Here is a 15,146-nt window from a genome sequence, read left to right on the forward strand (position 1 = left end):
AGAGAGCATCACTGCCCCTGTATGATCTCTGTGCCTTCAAAGAAACAATCATATACCTAGAGTGAGCTCTGTGCCACCACAGAAGCCCCTGCACACAGAATTTGGTGCACACTCGCCATGTTTCTGACAGCCGCACAGCAAACTTTTTTCATTTTTCAGGAACAAAAAATGAATCACCCCCACAACTTGAGAGTTTTCTCTCAAGGTGCGGGAGTCATTTTGGAGCACATGAACGTACCATTTTTCCTATCGTAAACGTCCCGATTCGCAGAATAGGACAGTTTGCGACAGGAAAAAAACATTTTGGTATGTACAGACCCTATTTTGCAATTCGGTAATCTATTTACCGAATCACAAAATAGGTTTGCGAGTCGCAATTAGGAAGGGGCGTTCCCTTCCTAATTGTGAGTCTCAGTGCGATGTAGCATTGTTTTGTGACCGTGAATGTGGTCACAAAACAATCACAGTTAGCACCAGTTTCAACCTTTTCCCCCACGGGACCCCTTCCTCTTTGTGAATGGCAGCGAAAATATTTTTTCAGAGCAGGCAGTGGTCCCACGGACCACTGCCTGCTCTGAAAAACTGAAAAGAAAACTTTTCATTTTTGTTTTTGAAATGCATCTCGTTTTCCTTTAAGGAAAACGGGCTGCATTTAAAAAAAAAAACTCCTTTATTTAAAAGCAGCCACAGACATCGTGTTCTGCTGACCCCAGCAGGCCACCATCCCTGTGAGTGCCGCCATTCCCAATGGGGTCGCAAATTGAGACCTACATCATGAATATTCATGAGGTAGGTCATTTGCGACCCCTTTGCGAATCACAAACAGTATAAAGTACACTGTTGTACATATGGTTTTGTGGCTCGCAATTTGCGGGTCGTACATCTGGCCCTTAATTCTGTTCATGATGGATGGAAAAAATGGACCTCAGGCAGCCGGCTGTAAATAGGGTAGGCGGTCTGATGCCCCAAAGCCGTCTAATCTTTAAGACTAAGTTTTACGATTGTGGAGTCGGAGGGTGCCCTACTGCTGAAAAACCTTTGGTCTTCCAGACCATTATTGAGCAGGCAGACCAAGGCTTTTGTGATGGAGTACTCAGTCACAGTCAATCACTTTTGTGACAGAGTTCCAGGGGCGACATGGTGTTAATGGGCACAATAGATGTCACCCTGCCACCCTCTGGGGAGAGGCAAGAACAGGGAAAAAAAGCAAAGCAGCTGAAAAATGACTGCTCCAAGACAGTGTGCTGAATCCCTTGGGAGAACTTTAGGGAACTTTGCAGATGTCCTACTGCACAGGTGCCAGCTGGGCGAGGTTTTCTTCAATCTGCAGGCACATGCTACAGCAGTGACATCATAGGAGAGGGAGTGCTGGATTAGAATGCAATTGATCTGGTTGCTTTTGGGGCGGGTAAACAGTGGCCCTGGGAGGAGTTAGCAAAATTCCATTCACTTCAATGGGTAGGGGGCGGTAGGCCGATGACGACAATGAGGGAGTGGTTGGAAACAACTTGTTGATAAACACAGAGGGGAAGGCTGTATGAGGGGTGCAGGGGGGTACTCTGCTTGCAATCACAGTGTTTAGTACTGCATTTGCTTTCACTTTCATAAAAACATTATTGAGCTGAGCACGACAGAGTGCTCCTTATCTCAACTAAGTAGAATCCCAATAGATGGAAGGAGCCAGTTGCATACAACAATTGCACTAGTTGACTGAGAGGTAAGTAGGCAGTTAATGTTTTGCATCAAGACATTGTCACAATACCCTCACCCCATCTTTCCCCTGGCTTTAGCAGCTACAGTGGGGTGGGGTTATTGAGGGGCCTCTTCTGTCTGCAGCCCGGCAGACAAAGGCTTGATAGGGTGAGTGAGTGAAAGGAAGAATAGGTGGATAGATGGATGAAATGGTGGATGGAAAGATGCATGGATGAATGAGTGAAAGGATGGATGTACGAATGAAAGAGTGAAAGGGGGAAAGGGTGTATGAGTGAAAAGGAGGGTGGATGGATGGATGAGTGAAAGGGTGACTGGATGGAATACTGAAAGGATGGATCGATGGATGATGAGAGAAAGGGTGGATGAATGGATGGATGGAAGAATGAGTGAAAGGATGGATGGATGAGTGGAAGGGTAAGTGAATGAATGGATGTAGTGAAAGTATGGATGGATGAGTGAAAGGATGTATGTAAAGATGGATGAGTAAAACTCTCCTTGATGGGCTCCACAGCTGCACTACACACTCCTTGTTTTGTGGTCCATTTTTATGGCCTCAAAGGTGAATATTTATTGACTCTTGAGACAATAAAAACAAAATGCAGACCCACGTCAGGCCCAGCAAACTGAGGAAGCTAGTTACGTTGTTTGATTGCTGACACAGGTGGATGAAGGTGCTTATGCCAGCCATCAGAGATAATGTTTAGAGTTGGTGAAATTCCAGCACTGTCAGCATGTCTGTATGACTGTGTGTGAGTTAAAGTGATAGAGAGTCAGTGAAGGAGTGAGTCAGTGAGTGAGAATGAGTGACCGTAAGGACTTGTGTGTGTGAGAATGAATGTGAGTGAGTGAGGGAGAATGACAGTGAGTATAACTGAGTGTTACTCTGTGTGACACAGTAAGACTGAGTAATTCAGAATGAGTAGGACTGAGTGAGACAGAGTAGGTCAGAGTAGATTGAGTGACACTGTGTGAATTAGTGAGACTGAGTGAGACAAAGTAAGACACTAAACTTAGTGCAAAAAAGTGTGAGAGAACCCTTCAAGAAAAAGCTCATTAGAGTTTGAGCCAAGGATAACGTCCTACCACTTTTAAAGGTTACCAGTCAGCACAGCGAAGTACCCAGTCTGCCAAACTCTAAATCAGACCCCAGAGGTCCTTCACATACATTTTTCATCCAAACGGATGTAAATATAGATCTCAATCCACCCTCACAGATTTACTTATAGATCCCCTACACACAAACCCACCAACAAATACACATGTGTATGCCTCAAACATGCAGACTTCCGGTGGACACTGCCACTCAACATTTAATACACACAAATACATGTAGCCCTAAACACACAAGCTAAATACAAATACACATTAATCCGTCATGCAAACAGATCCATTGGTTGGCTGCACACCCATGGGGTGCACAGCTACCATCTTCACACAAATACACCCAGAACCACAGGCAGATACAAACAGATTCCTCCACCCGCATTTCTCCTCTACACATACACACTAAATCAGCTATATGTCAGTGCTTCTCAGCCCTGCCCAATACTGCACATACATGCCCCACAAAATTACACCACTCCACACAGCCCCTACAGGCACCTACAAACAGACATTTAAGGTGCCACCCATTTACACACACTGAAACTTTGACATGTTCCTTGGTGTCATTATGAGGGGGTGGTATTACTCGTGGAGGGCAACTTGGAGCGCGAGGATCTCTCACTGTGATTTTTCTCTCAGGTTAATCAGCTGAGCGAAGACGAAATGGATGATCAAGGCAGCCTCTATAACGAACAACTGGACACCTTCCAGCAAAAGCGAGAATTCTTCCAGAAGATCGGTCTGTTGTGCTCAGTTTTCATTTAATACTGATTTTTAACGCCAATGCCTTTACTTGTCTGGGGAGGAGTGCTGACCTTGTACTTTATCCTTTTTGATTTCATGGCAATGTAACTCAAGACATAATGGAGACATGTGAGCTACAGTCTGTTAGGGGAGAGTCTCAGCCTGAGGGAGGAACAGGGATGTGTTACAGCTTGAGAAGGTGCCTGAGCCACAGACTTGCAGAGGGTCTGGGTTGCAATGCTGCCAGAGGGAGTAGTCTGAGCTGCAGACTGGAGGAGATCCATGAGCTACTGCCCAGAGGATGAGGGAGAAGGCGCTACTGCTTAGAAGAGGTTTGTGCAACCTAAACAAGAGGGTGAGCTACAGTTTGGGGAATAGGTGCCAGTGTGAATGATTCCCCACTCAACGGTTCTTTCTCACATGCAGGCTTTTGCAGGTTCACTCATAGATTCCTGGCCCAAGTGGTAAGAAAGCAAACAGTGTCAATTAAGAGTTGCAGGGTAACAATTGACACACGCGGCTTGCCACTTCCTACCACTGCTAGTGGTTCTGTTTCCCTCGGTCTAGGACCATGAAGGCTTCAGCAGGAATAAAGAGTACACAAAGTCCAAGGTCCTTGGTTACTTTCTGCTGTTTCCCCTTCTGCAGATAAGATGAGGTTGTCATCAGTGGTGAACCATTTGATATCATTGGTGGTGAAAGAGATTATAATTTTGCATCTGCTAACCAGGCCAGAAAAACAGACCATGGCTGTTAAGTGTACACACTGTATTACTCCTTCAATTTAGTTTGTGATCTCTGGCTGTGTTGTGCAGAGGCCAGCTGAAATCCAAAAGGGTGTTCAGCTTTATGCTTCCTCCATCAAAGAACATACATTTTAGCACACTCTTTAAAGATAAGCCATTTCGGTATGGGTCCTAAATTCATTTCTAAATTGCCTTCCAAGTTTCACATCAATCAGAACATTATTGGCTTTTTTTTGTTGGCAAAGATAACCCTGTAGCGCAGACGTGCAATATTACGTTTGTAAAGGACTTAGAAAATCAAAGGCGATTTTTTAGCTTTTGCTGCTAGTGACAGAAGACACTAATTTCTAAAAATCTGACTTTCAGTTCCAATATCATCATTCATCTAATGCATTCTTCGAATCTGACGGTAAAAGGAATTTTTAAGGCAGACTTAGTTAACGTTCAACCAGAACAAAGTCCTCTGCAATGGCCCTGCAGATTTCCTGAGGTTTATACTGGGCTCACAGTATTATTTTAATATTCGGATTGATGACTGCTCCACACACTTCTACCAAACATGGTTGTGGATGCTTCATTGCAGGGGAGAGGAGGCCATGTGTTTTCAACTTTGGCTGGCTGGGACTGGTCACGACCTGCATGAAGGCCTTTCCTTCTCCACCAGATTGCGGATTGTCAGGCGACAATTCAAAGTTTTCCAAATCTCGCTCATATCCCAGTTCTGCAGGGTCTGCTTGGCCTCATGTATCCTGTTGTTGGCATATGCCAGGTGGCAGATAAAGGTTCTTCTATGGTGCTTGAGGTTACAATGGCACCAGCATCAAGAGAGTCTCATTGCTGAGGAGCAGATCTTCCACCTTGTTTATCCAGATGCCCATTGGTGCAAGGACCTCTACAACCCTTTGGTGGGCCATCCTTCAGCCCTGCGTAGGTCAGGCTATGGTGGTCACAGATGGTCCTCACTATGCTAGGAATCTATCTGGGCAACATTATGCCATCAGGCCTTTTGTCAGCATCAGAACAACGCTTGCACAGAAATGTGCTTACACTAGTTGTGTCCATTTTACCATGTTCTGTGAGTGACATTCAGAGTCTGTCAGCACCACAAACACCCATGATATCAACAGACAGTCTTCATCAATAAGAGGGCAGGTGCCCTAACCATCTCTCATTCAGGACCATGAGTGGGAGCTGCACCCTGAAGTGAAAGATGTGATATTTTCCAGATTTAGGTTTCAATTCAACGGCCAAGAATAGGAAATGTCCTTAGTTTTGCGCCATCCACTTCCTTCTGCCTGGTTCCCAAGGGAGTGCCTTCAGGTTCAGTTAGTCTTAGTGCCTAGAGTATATGTTTCCCCCGATCCTGTTTATGTCAAACATCCTGCAGAAAAAGTTGGGGGGTTGAGTACAACGGATTTCGGATGCCCCAGACAGGTATGCCAATCTGTTGGCTCTCAGCACTTTGCCGTCCCTTCCTCCGCCATGCAGAGCAGACCTGATCTCACAGCAAAATGGGTAGATTGCATACTTTATCTTGGCAGCCAGGAAGTCTGAATCAAATCCATATAGGCACATCGCTGGACTAAGTTAATTCAGACCGAAGACATCAACCCTTGTAAATCTTGCCTTTCCAACGTCTTATTGTCCATTGCTCAGCAGGGTTTGTTGTTGGCAATAACTTCAGATCCTCTTATTGGAGAACTTCACACCCTGTCCGTTGTCACTGTTTCAACTATTTTCTACCATGATAACTTGGTTATTGGCCATCCTTTTCAAACAAGGTGGTTTCTGCCTTGCATTTGGCCCAGTCTATTACATTTTCATCTTCCTCCTTCCTCCACATCCAACCAAAGAGGAATAGTGACAACATTGACTGGACCCTAGATCTGCAGTGTCTTACTATATTGACTGCACTTGTCAGGACAGGATGAATTATCAGCTGTTTTCGGGCTTTAAAGGAGGTAAAGAGGACAGGATGGTGATCAGATGCACCATTACACGATGGTCCATCCTCTGTATCAAGGTCTGCTACAAATCAACCAAAAAGCACTCTGGAGGGCATTCCTATCCATTCTTCTACAGCCATGAATGCATACATGGTTCTATCCAGATGCATCTTGGTTGTCGACATCTGGCAGGCAGTTACATGTGCATATTTGCATACTTTTGCCAGGCACTACTGCTTCCTGTCTCAGGCACACAGTGATGGATACTTTGCTCAAGGTGAGTTACCTGCCATCCTTGATTAACCAGCATTACTCTGGCCCACCCCTCAGGAAGATATTGCTTTGGGACTTATTTGTGACAGTGCTCAGCCCTGGGCAGCTCAAAGTAAAATGGTAGGACAAGAGAATTCTCTGGACTGTGACCCAGATCCACAGCAGAACCATGTTCATTTCCCACGATTCAGAGAACAGCCAGAGAACAAAGTCTGTTTCAGTGGCCACTGTGATCCTTATTGTAAGGACTGTGAAGAATAACATAAGCCACCAACAAAAAACCTCCAACATATGATGGACTGTTACTCCCAATTCCTGTCAGAACTACCGTCCCATCCATCTCATTGGCCTCCACCCCTCTCCCAAATATTCTTCCTATTCTTCCTCCTGTGCCAGAGATACTGGATCCACTACAACCAGTCAAAGATCTTCACTCGATACCTGTCACTCTAGAGCCCTAGATTCCGACTTTGCCTGCACATACAACCTCAAGGCCTATACCTATAGAAACCTAAAATGGCGCTGATCATTATTCAGACGATATAGAAGAACTTCCTGCAACCATTAGGTCTCATGGAAGCAAGTGGGATAATTATATAGTCCGAATAGTGAAACCAATCTTGTAGATGATATCACTAAATTGTATCTCCTCATCGAAAGGGTGTCCAGAAGAATTAAACTACAAACTATAGCAAGGAAATTTACTGATTCAACCATGATTTTAGGGAGCCAGTCAGAAAATTAGTAAAAGCCATACCAGTTATAGAACACATTTAGTAGGAAGGGTTTAAACTATTGAAGATATAGCAACAGGAGCGTAGTGATTCCAAGGCCAGATAAGAAATACAAAACTCTAGATAAAACTGCAGCATGCCTTGTTGTCATACAAGTTACCCAAATTAGATAGAAGAACCCAAGTAACCCTTGAACAACCCTCCTCCTCACACTTCCACCCCAGATAGAAGAGGCAAGAGAATGGATGCCTTAAAAAAAGGCTTTCCCTATGGCTGCCTTGTCAATTCGAGTAGCGAACACAATGACCCTCACAGGCAGATATAATTGCTAGACTGGTCAGATGTATCTCCTTACATTGAACTTCTATAAGGACAAGATGCAGGAAGCTAAGGCAATTCTTAATGAAGGGAAGAAGGCTTTGGCTGCTACTCTAAATCTGGCAAAGGAAGTGGCAAACCTTGTATTGTGGCATGTAGTTTAGGGTCTGCTACTCTTCATAGATAGGGTTGGCTAAGAGCAACATCTTTCAAACCAATATTTCAAAGTTGCATACTTGATATCGATGGTAAGACGCTGTTTGGGGAACATATTGACCATGCTATTCAGAAAATAAATACCAATACAGACATGGCCAAATCACTAGTTGGCTTACAGTATCGATGTCCCCAGCCATTTTGCAGTGCCAGAGGAAGGAGTAGCACCAGTAGCAAGGCACCTTCTATGTTTGGGTCACTGGAGTGTCCATACACAACAATTGGTTGATCAGATGTCCAATCAGGGTAGCCATGAAACACTCAGTAACAGCCTTTAGCAACCTGCTCCAAAAGTTAGAGCTCACACATGTAAGGAAAGTGATTTTATATATGGTGTGGTTATACAACCTCATTGTGAAAATAAAGCACAATTCAATATCAGGACCAGTCAGGATTGTTGAAAAAACGCTGTTGAGTCCTAGGTAGCTGTGGCTCAGAGCAGTTAGGTTTTTTTCAAAGGAATAAGGCCCTCATTACGACCCTGGCGGTTTGTAACCGCCAGGGCCGCTGGACGCGGAGGCACCGCCGACAGGCCGGCGGTGCCCCGCAGGGCATTCTGACCGCGGCGGCTTAGCCGCGGTCAGAGAAGGGAAACCGGCGGTCTCCCTCCGGTTTCCCGCTGCCCCCAAGGAATCCTCCAAGCCGGCGCAGCTTGCTGCGCCGGCTTGGGGATTCCGACTCCCCCTCCCGCCATCCAGTTCCTGGCGGTTCTCCCGCCGGGAACCGGATGGCGGGAGGGGGAGTCGCGGGGCCCCCGTAAGAGGGCCCCAAAATGTATTTCACTGTCTGCCTTGCAGACAGTGAAATACGCGACGGGTGCAACAGCACCCGTCGCACCTTCCCACTCCGCCGGCTCTATTACGAGCCGGCATCCTCGTGGGAAGGGAGTTTTTCCCTGGGCTGGCGGGCGGTCTTTTGGAGACCGCCCGCCAGCCCAGGGAAAAACTCATAATACCCTCCGCGGTCTTCTGACCGCGGAGCGGTATTACGGAGGGCGGAATTCTGGCGGGCGGCCTCCGCCGCCCGCCGGAGTCATAATGAGGGCCTAAGTGTAAATCATTAAGAAGTTCCAGCACAGTTGAATAAAATGAAAACACAACACAATAAAAATCTCACACCAGTTTATCAAAATAGGTAGCAGTTTTATCTTCAAATAGGCAAGGCAATGGCAAACATCCACCTTTGGGCTACAGAGTTATGCATTTTTTTAAAGAGACAATAAATTGTAGCCTTTCACTTAGCACAATAAATCATTGTCATCTATCCTAACTTGCGGTTTAGGGTTAGCCGCAACAAGTAACCTAAAAACTTAAAAACAACTTTAATAGCACTCTTGTGGGGACCGACTTCGAAAGGGAGCCAGTCACAGGGAACAATAAGGCAAAGATGAACAGTTACCTAGAAGTTAAAGCAGTCTCCAGTCCAGTTCCAAGGTCTGTGGGCGAACCCCCATGAAAATGAATGGCGTGTTCCTGATGCAAGGGATGCAGGAAGCTGAGCCTGTGTTGGGAGTCTCACTTTGGCCACCTCTGGGCAACGAACAAGAAAGGGCAACTTTGGCCTCAGGAGGTCAATGTCCCACATGTTTGAGTGGAGTCCAGCACAACACCATTTGCCACTGGTCAACTGGTCTCCAGTTACACAAAGCCAGTGGCTCACCTTAACTTGCAGTAACTTTTGTGCTGGGTGACCAAACTGCATCCTTGTGACTTTTATGGGTGCAGCAGATTTGGGTGCTACTTTTTAAGGTCAGAAGTCTGTCTTCCAGGCTGCACCTTGGCGTCCAGCTCCAACTTCTTGGTGCTGGACTCTCAGAGGAGCAGGCTTCTCAGCTATATGGGCCTGTGGCCGTAAGAGGGAGTCAGTTAACTGACTCTTGTAGCCACATTCTCTGTCTGGGCCTCAGGGCTGACATTTCCATGAGTGGGACACACATGCACGGTCCTTTTTTTGCAAGCCCAAGGTGTAAGCAGGGGCAGTCCAGTCTTTGGTGCAGCCTTTCTTTGCTGGGTCAAAGGAACAGCAGAGCAGTCCTTTGGTCCTCTCCCCTTTACCAATGTTATCTGACGTCTGGATGTCAGGAGTGCCACTTTTATGGACTTGGGGGATGTGGCAAATACCCTCCCAACTAGTGATGACTTCCTGCAAAGCATTGCTTCTAGCTAGCCCAGAATGCACCATTCTACCCACTCCCAACATGGCAAAGCCCTTCTCTTGGGTTGTTTAGTTCACTTACCCATCACGGAGGTGTGGCTACCTGGTGGCTACATGCCTATGGAAACAACAGATTGGCCATGGCTTCTCCCGCTCTATCCAAAAAGCGAGACTATCTGATAGAACAAAAGAGCAACCCCTTTTGTGTATAACTACTAATTGCCCTTCAAAGGCAGCTTCCGCTTTGAAGCTTGCCTTTTGGGCTCACATCCTTTTCAGTCAGCCTACCAGGAGGAGGTCACACCTCTTCCCTCGGCAGGCCCTTTTTGTTCCTTCCTGAGAGTCGTTCACTACTCCCCCATGTGGGCTGAAGGCTTTCTCGAGGACAGCAGCTTGTGTACAACTGTAAATGGTCACTGGAGACTTTAGGCAACAAAGTGGAAACTTTCTGAAATTCCTATTTCTGCAAATGCTGAATTAAATGAATTTGAATTGAAGAACAAGTTGGGTTTATTGCAGCAATTCTTTTGATACCTTGAAATATCATGTTTAGTAGTCCCATTCAGAAGTTAGCATTGCTGAGTTGTCAGCATGTAACTCTGTACTCGCCAATCAGGCTACTAGCTTTTCCACAGTAAAAACGATAATGCAGGGTTTTTAGGGCCAGAAATGTAAAGTTACTAAAATACATCTGCCATTTTTTAATAGATAGCACTCCGCCTTAGGGTTTGATAGGCCTGCCTTAGTAGTGACTTATATACACCAAAAGGGAAGGTCCAGAATCCGTCATTAGTTTAAATAGCAAAGTCGAGTTAGCAGTCCGAAAACTACTCTGCCAGCCAGCATTGTCAGGCTGGGAGTTTTGCTTTGCTTTGTCACACTTGTGGTGGCTCAATAACTGCTGCAGTCCATGAGGGACACATTAACTTACAGGCACTGGGTACCCAGGGTACCATATACTAGGGACTTATAAAAAAGTTAACTTATGCCTGTTGTAGGCATAGACATAGATCTTTTAAAGGGTCAGAGCACTGGCACTGGGGCCTGTTTGTCCAGGCTTGGTGCACTTACAGAGTTGAAAAAACAGCAGCATCAGTCCAAAAACGTCAAGGTGATCATATAAAAGAGAGGTATTTCCTTACAACACTCATCAATGAAAAATCAACTCCTCAACCTTCCCTCACAATGCATTTCCTCTGAGCACCATTAGACACACAGGAGATTAAGACATATTCCTTGCATGACAGTCAAGTGATTCTAGCAGCCTTTACAAGAAGAATCCAAACACAACTCCTTGTCAAGATACACTTGGTGAAAAGACTACTAGGAATGATGTCATCTTATATATGCCTCACACTATTTTGACAATTACAAATGCCCCCTAACCAGCTGCACAAGACCAAGTGGACTACCTCAGATGCACATTGCAGAGTTGTCACAAATAGGAAATCAGTGACACTCTTCTGAGAAGAGCATTCCAGGTTTAGACCTGTTTCCAACAGGAGAAAACAAGAAACGCCAGTTCAATGCAAGCAAGTACCCATAGCCAGTATAATGGGGGAATGTGCTTGTGATTGCATGGTCAGGGACTTTTGCATACACTTTCCCCCTCCCCTGTGGATAGCAAGTCAGTGAGAAACTCAAGCCGAAGTCATGCTGGATCACCTTAAACATCCCATCGTGGCCCACATAATGGTGGTTAATGGATCTCCTGCATCTAGAAGAACTTCCACCTTTTTTGTTGGGGACACGCATGAATCCCCGCTGCAGGAATCACAGGCAGATCCTTCATCACAACCAGGGATCCTAGAGGTTATGGGCAAGACTGCTGAATTTCATGAGTTCTCATATCTAGACATGAACAAAGTGAAATGGAGGAGATTTTGCATTTGGTGTTTATCCAAAGGCCTGCACCCATTCTCCATGAACTTAATCAGATTTGACCATATCTCTTAGACCTGGCACACGTAGACCTTAGGCATACATCAGTCAGGATGCAGCTTGCAGCTGTATTGAGGTGCCTCCGCTCACTTGAACGACCATAGTTATGGTGTTACAGAGTAGTAAGAGATTTTCTGAAAGGACTCAGCAGATCTTCCCCTCAACACAGAGGCCTCCAATAAAATGGGAACTCAATACGGTACTACGTGCGTAAATGTCAAGGATTCAACTCAACAAAACAAAAGACATCAGAAAGTCTGATCAGTTGCTAGTATCATTCTCCAAGCCAAGGAAATTATATCCATTATGAAAACAAGAAATTTTGAGATGAGTAGCGAGAGCGATTACCTTCTGTCACACAGAAGTGATATGTCCTCTGTTGTAGATAGTTATGGCACACTCCACCAGGAGTATGGCAGCGTCGTTATTGATTCTCCATGCAGGAGTGTCTGTTATCAATCTGCCAAGGAGCTACCTGGAAGGAATGCCATACCGTCCCTCAACTCTGCTGTTCAAACACTGTAGCAGGCAGCGATACAGCAGTGGGAATAGCTGTGCTTCGTAACTTTTTTCAATTAAGGGTGAGCCATTCTGTTATTAACCAGCCGTCTACAATCTTATGGTCCTTCTTGCTGTTCTGATTTAAGAATGTGAATCTATGAAGGATTAATTGCTGGTGAAGAAATAAATTGGCATATCTGTGCTTAAAGTTCGCCAGCATTTTACACGTGCTGAAAATCTGAGGCGAGCTGGCCTCAGGGACGGGTGACAGCCATCTCATTCTCACCTCGTTGACTGGACTTAAGGTCTTTCAGAATGAGGTAACAGGACAGCTTGAGTAATAATATTTTAAACTTGTTCTTACGGTGTGGTTTGGGAGGTGTAGTAAGGCTACTATAGTCTCATACGGTTTCTGTAAAGTTATGGAGGCACTACCACCTTCACAACAGGGAATTATTACGTCATGTGCATCACCAATGGCAGGGAACTGTAGTTAAAGATAAGTAACTTTTTTTCATCCAAACTGGAGCTCATCCTCTCTATGCCAGTAGTGGCCTTGCACCCCCTGGTAATTTTCAATTAATTGCCCTCCTGGGTTCTGATGCCAAAGTTAACACACTGCTGCTGGGGAAATTGAAAACAGGCCCACAAAAAGCAGTCATTGCTCTTTTTTCATACAGAGTTTTACACAAATTCTGCAACTATTGATAACAATCTTGATTAATGTCTGAAAGGTTCCTTTTTATCAATGAGGACTTCCATACGTGCTTTAAGTGTAAAAAAGCTGCCCTTGTTGGTGTAAGTAGAGGACTGTCACAGATCTTAAATGCTTTGGGAGTCAATCAACAAATGTCAGCACTTGTGCTATGATGAAGACTAGTTCAGGCACTTAGCGTCAGAACAAATTGACACAATTCAGGACCTGAAACAGGTGCGTACTAGGAAACCCTGCTTTTTAGGCTGTGTAACTCAAATTTTGGTGTCACAGTGAGCAAAGATAAATTGTCTCCACCTAAACTAGCCTCATAGCATATTAAAGTCCTTCAGTACCCTGATGATACGCTGATTTTTAGACATCACCTGTTTAAGTCTCATAAGAGCATTATTGCAGTGAGAGGCTTACTATCTCACCAGTAATTCAGTCATAAACATCAGTAAGACTCAGATCCTGATTTTTGGAAAACCCATTGTGTTGTGCCGTGGGCCCCCGGGGCCCAGGCAGGGGAACTGGATCGGGCCGCGGTTGGAGCTGCAGTCTGTTGTCCCAGCCATGGCCCTTTTTTCGGGCCGCATATCATCCAAGGGCCAGAATTGGGTATCAGGCCTTGCCATGTTCGGGGCGCGGCACGGCCCTGACATTAGGAGTATGCACCACCCTTCACTTACCTGGTTTCACCTGGTCTGAAGCGGAGGTATAGGGTACTTGCAAATATTTAAGGCTAGACAGTAGGTGTAGTCATAAGTCCAATATTGCCTCTCTCAATAATAAACTTCCTTCTCTAACATAATTCTCTCAGGTATTTGCATGCATAGCTAGTAAGCCCCACACTACCTCTCGTCTAAACGTAATTGACCAAACCTTTTGCCATCTTTGATCTACTGGCTTGAGCCCCACTCTGACAAAATAGCAAGGAGCCTGGATTGCTTGCTATGCACAACCTTCAGAAGTCTAGTTTGGCACTCAGAAACATCCCTGGCATAGATAAAACGTATGTTTGTTTGCTAAATCAGTCCTTAACGTTGGAATTCTTTTTGTGAATTTAGAGACAAGGGCTAACAACCATTTGCAATGCAACAGGTCTTGCGTTTGCTCGCCTTAGAGCTATTAGCATTGTAAACTCCTAACCAGACTTTTATTGCCACATAAACTAATAATTAAAAGTAAAACAGTTTCACATATGCGAGCCGATGGTCGCCATGAGCGTGAAGGAGACACAGAAAAGGAAGCAGAAGATCGCTCGCAGTGAAAACTTATCAGCAAATGTGCAATTTTCCATGTTACCGGCAAAAGTGCAATTATCCATGTAAAGAGCAAAAGTGTAATTATCCATGTAACAGTGTCGATGTCATGCAAAGCACTCGACTTCTGCCCAGCCAGATCGCGCTGCGCAGGAAATGAAAAGATAAAGTAGTCCAGAAACTAGCTGCAAACACAGAGCTTTGTATGTTTTCAGTAGCTTACCGGTGCGCTTGAGGAGGGTTAAACACCAGAAAAGGCATGACGTATGCATGTCTTTCACAAATGGAATCAATCAATTTTTTAAAGGCCATCCCACAAACTAATGAAAGTGACAGGCGTGACATGGGCGTGGTTAGAAGCCCCCGGAGAGATTACAACATGGTCCAGAGTGCTTGCACGCGTTCGAGCCTAAAAACTGAGATAATACACAAAGGGCCAGATATACAACCTTTTGTTTTGCGACTCGCAATTTACGATCCATTTGGGAATCGTAAATTGTGAGTCACAAAAAAAAAGTACAACAGTGTTAACTGCACTGTTTGCGATTCCAAATAACCTGGTTCATCAATATTCATGAGGTAGTTTGCAGTTTCCGACCCCATTATGGTTGGCGGCACTCACAGGGAAGGTGGCCTGCTAGGAAGAGCAGACCACTATGTCTGTGACTGATTTTTAAATAAAGCAGTTTTTAAAAAAATGAAACACGTTTTTCTTAAAGGAAAACGGGATGCATTTCAAACAAAAAATTGAAAAGTTTTCTTTTCATTTTTTCCGAGTAGGCAGTGGTCCCTGGGAT

At 45.1% G+C, this 15,146-nt stretch overlaps 1 protein-coding gene across 1 annotated transcript in view; it reads left to right on the top strand.

The window, feature by feature from the left end:
• Positions 1-15,146, top strand: part of LOC138246014 (unconventional myosin-XVB-like) — a 794,810-nt gene that overhangs the window by 309,584 nt on the left and 470,080 nt on the right. Inside the window, exon 16 of the mRNA XM_069200161.1 lies at positions 3,457-3,556. Within this exon, the coding sequence (XP_069056262.1) occupies positions 3,457-3,556 (100 nt within the window). The remainder of the gene's footprint in view (positions 1-3,456; positions 3,557-15,146) is intronic.

Source organism: Pleurodeles waltl, chromosome 7, assembly GCF_031143425.1.
Source record: "Pleurodeles waltl isolate 20211129_DDA chromosome 7, aPleWal1.hap1.20221129, whole genome shotgun sequence".
NCBI lineage: Eukaryota > Metazoa > Chordata > Amphibia > Caudata > Salamandridae > Pleurodeles > Pleurodeles waltl.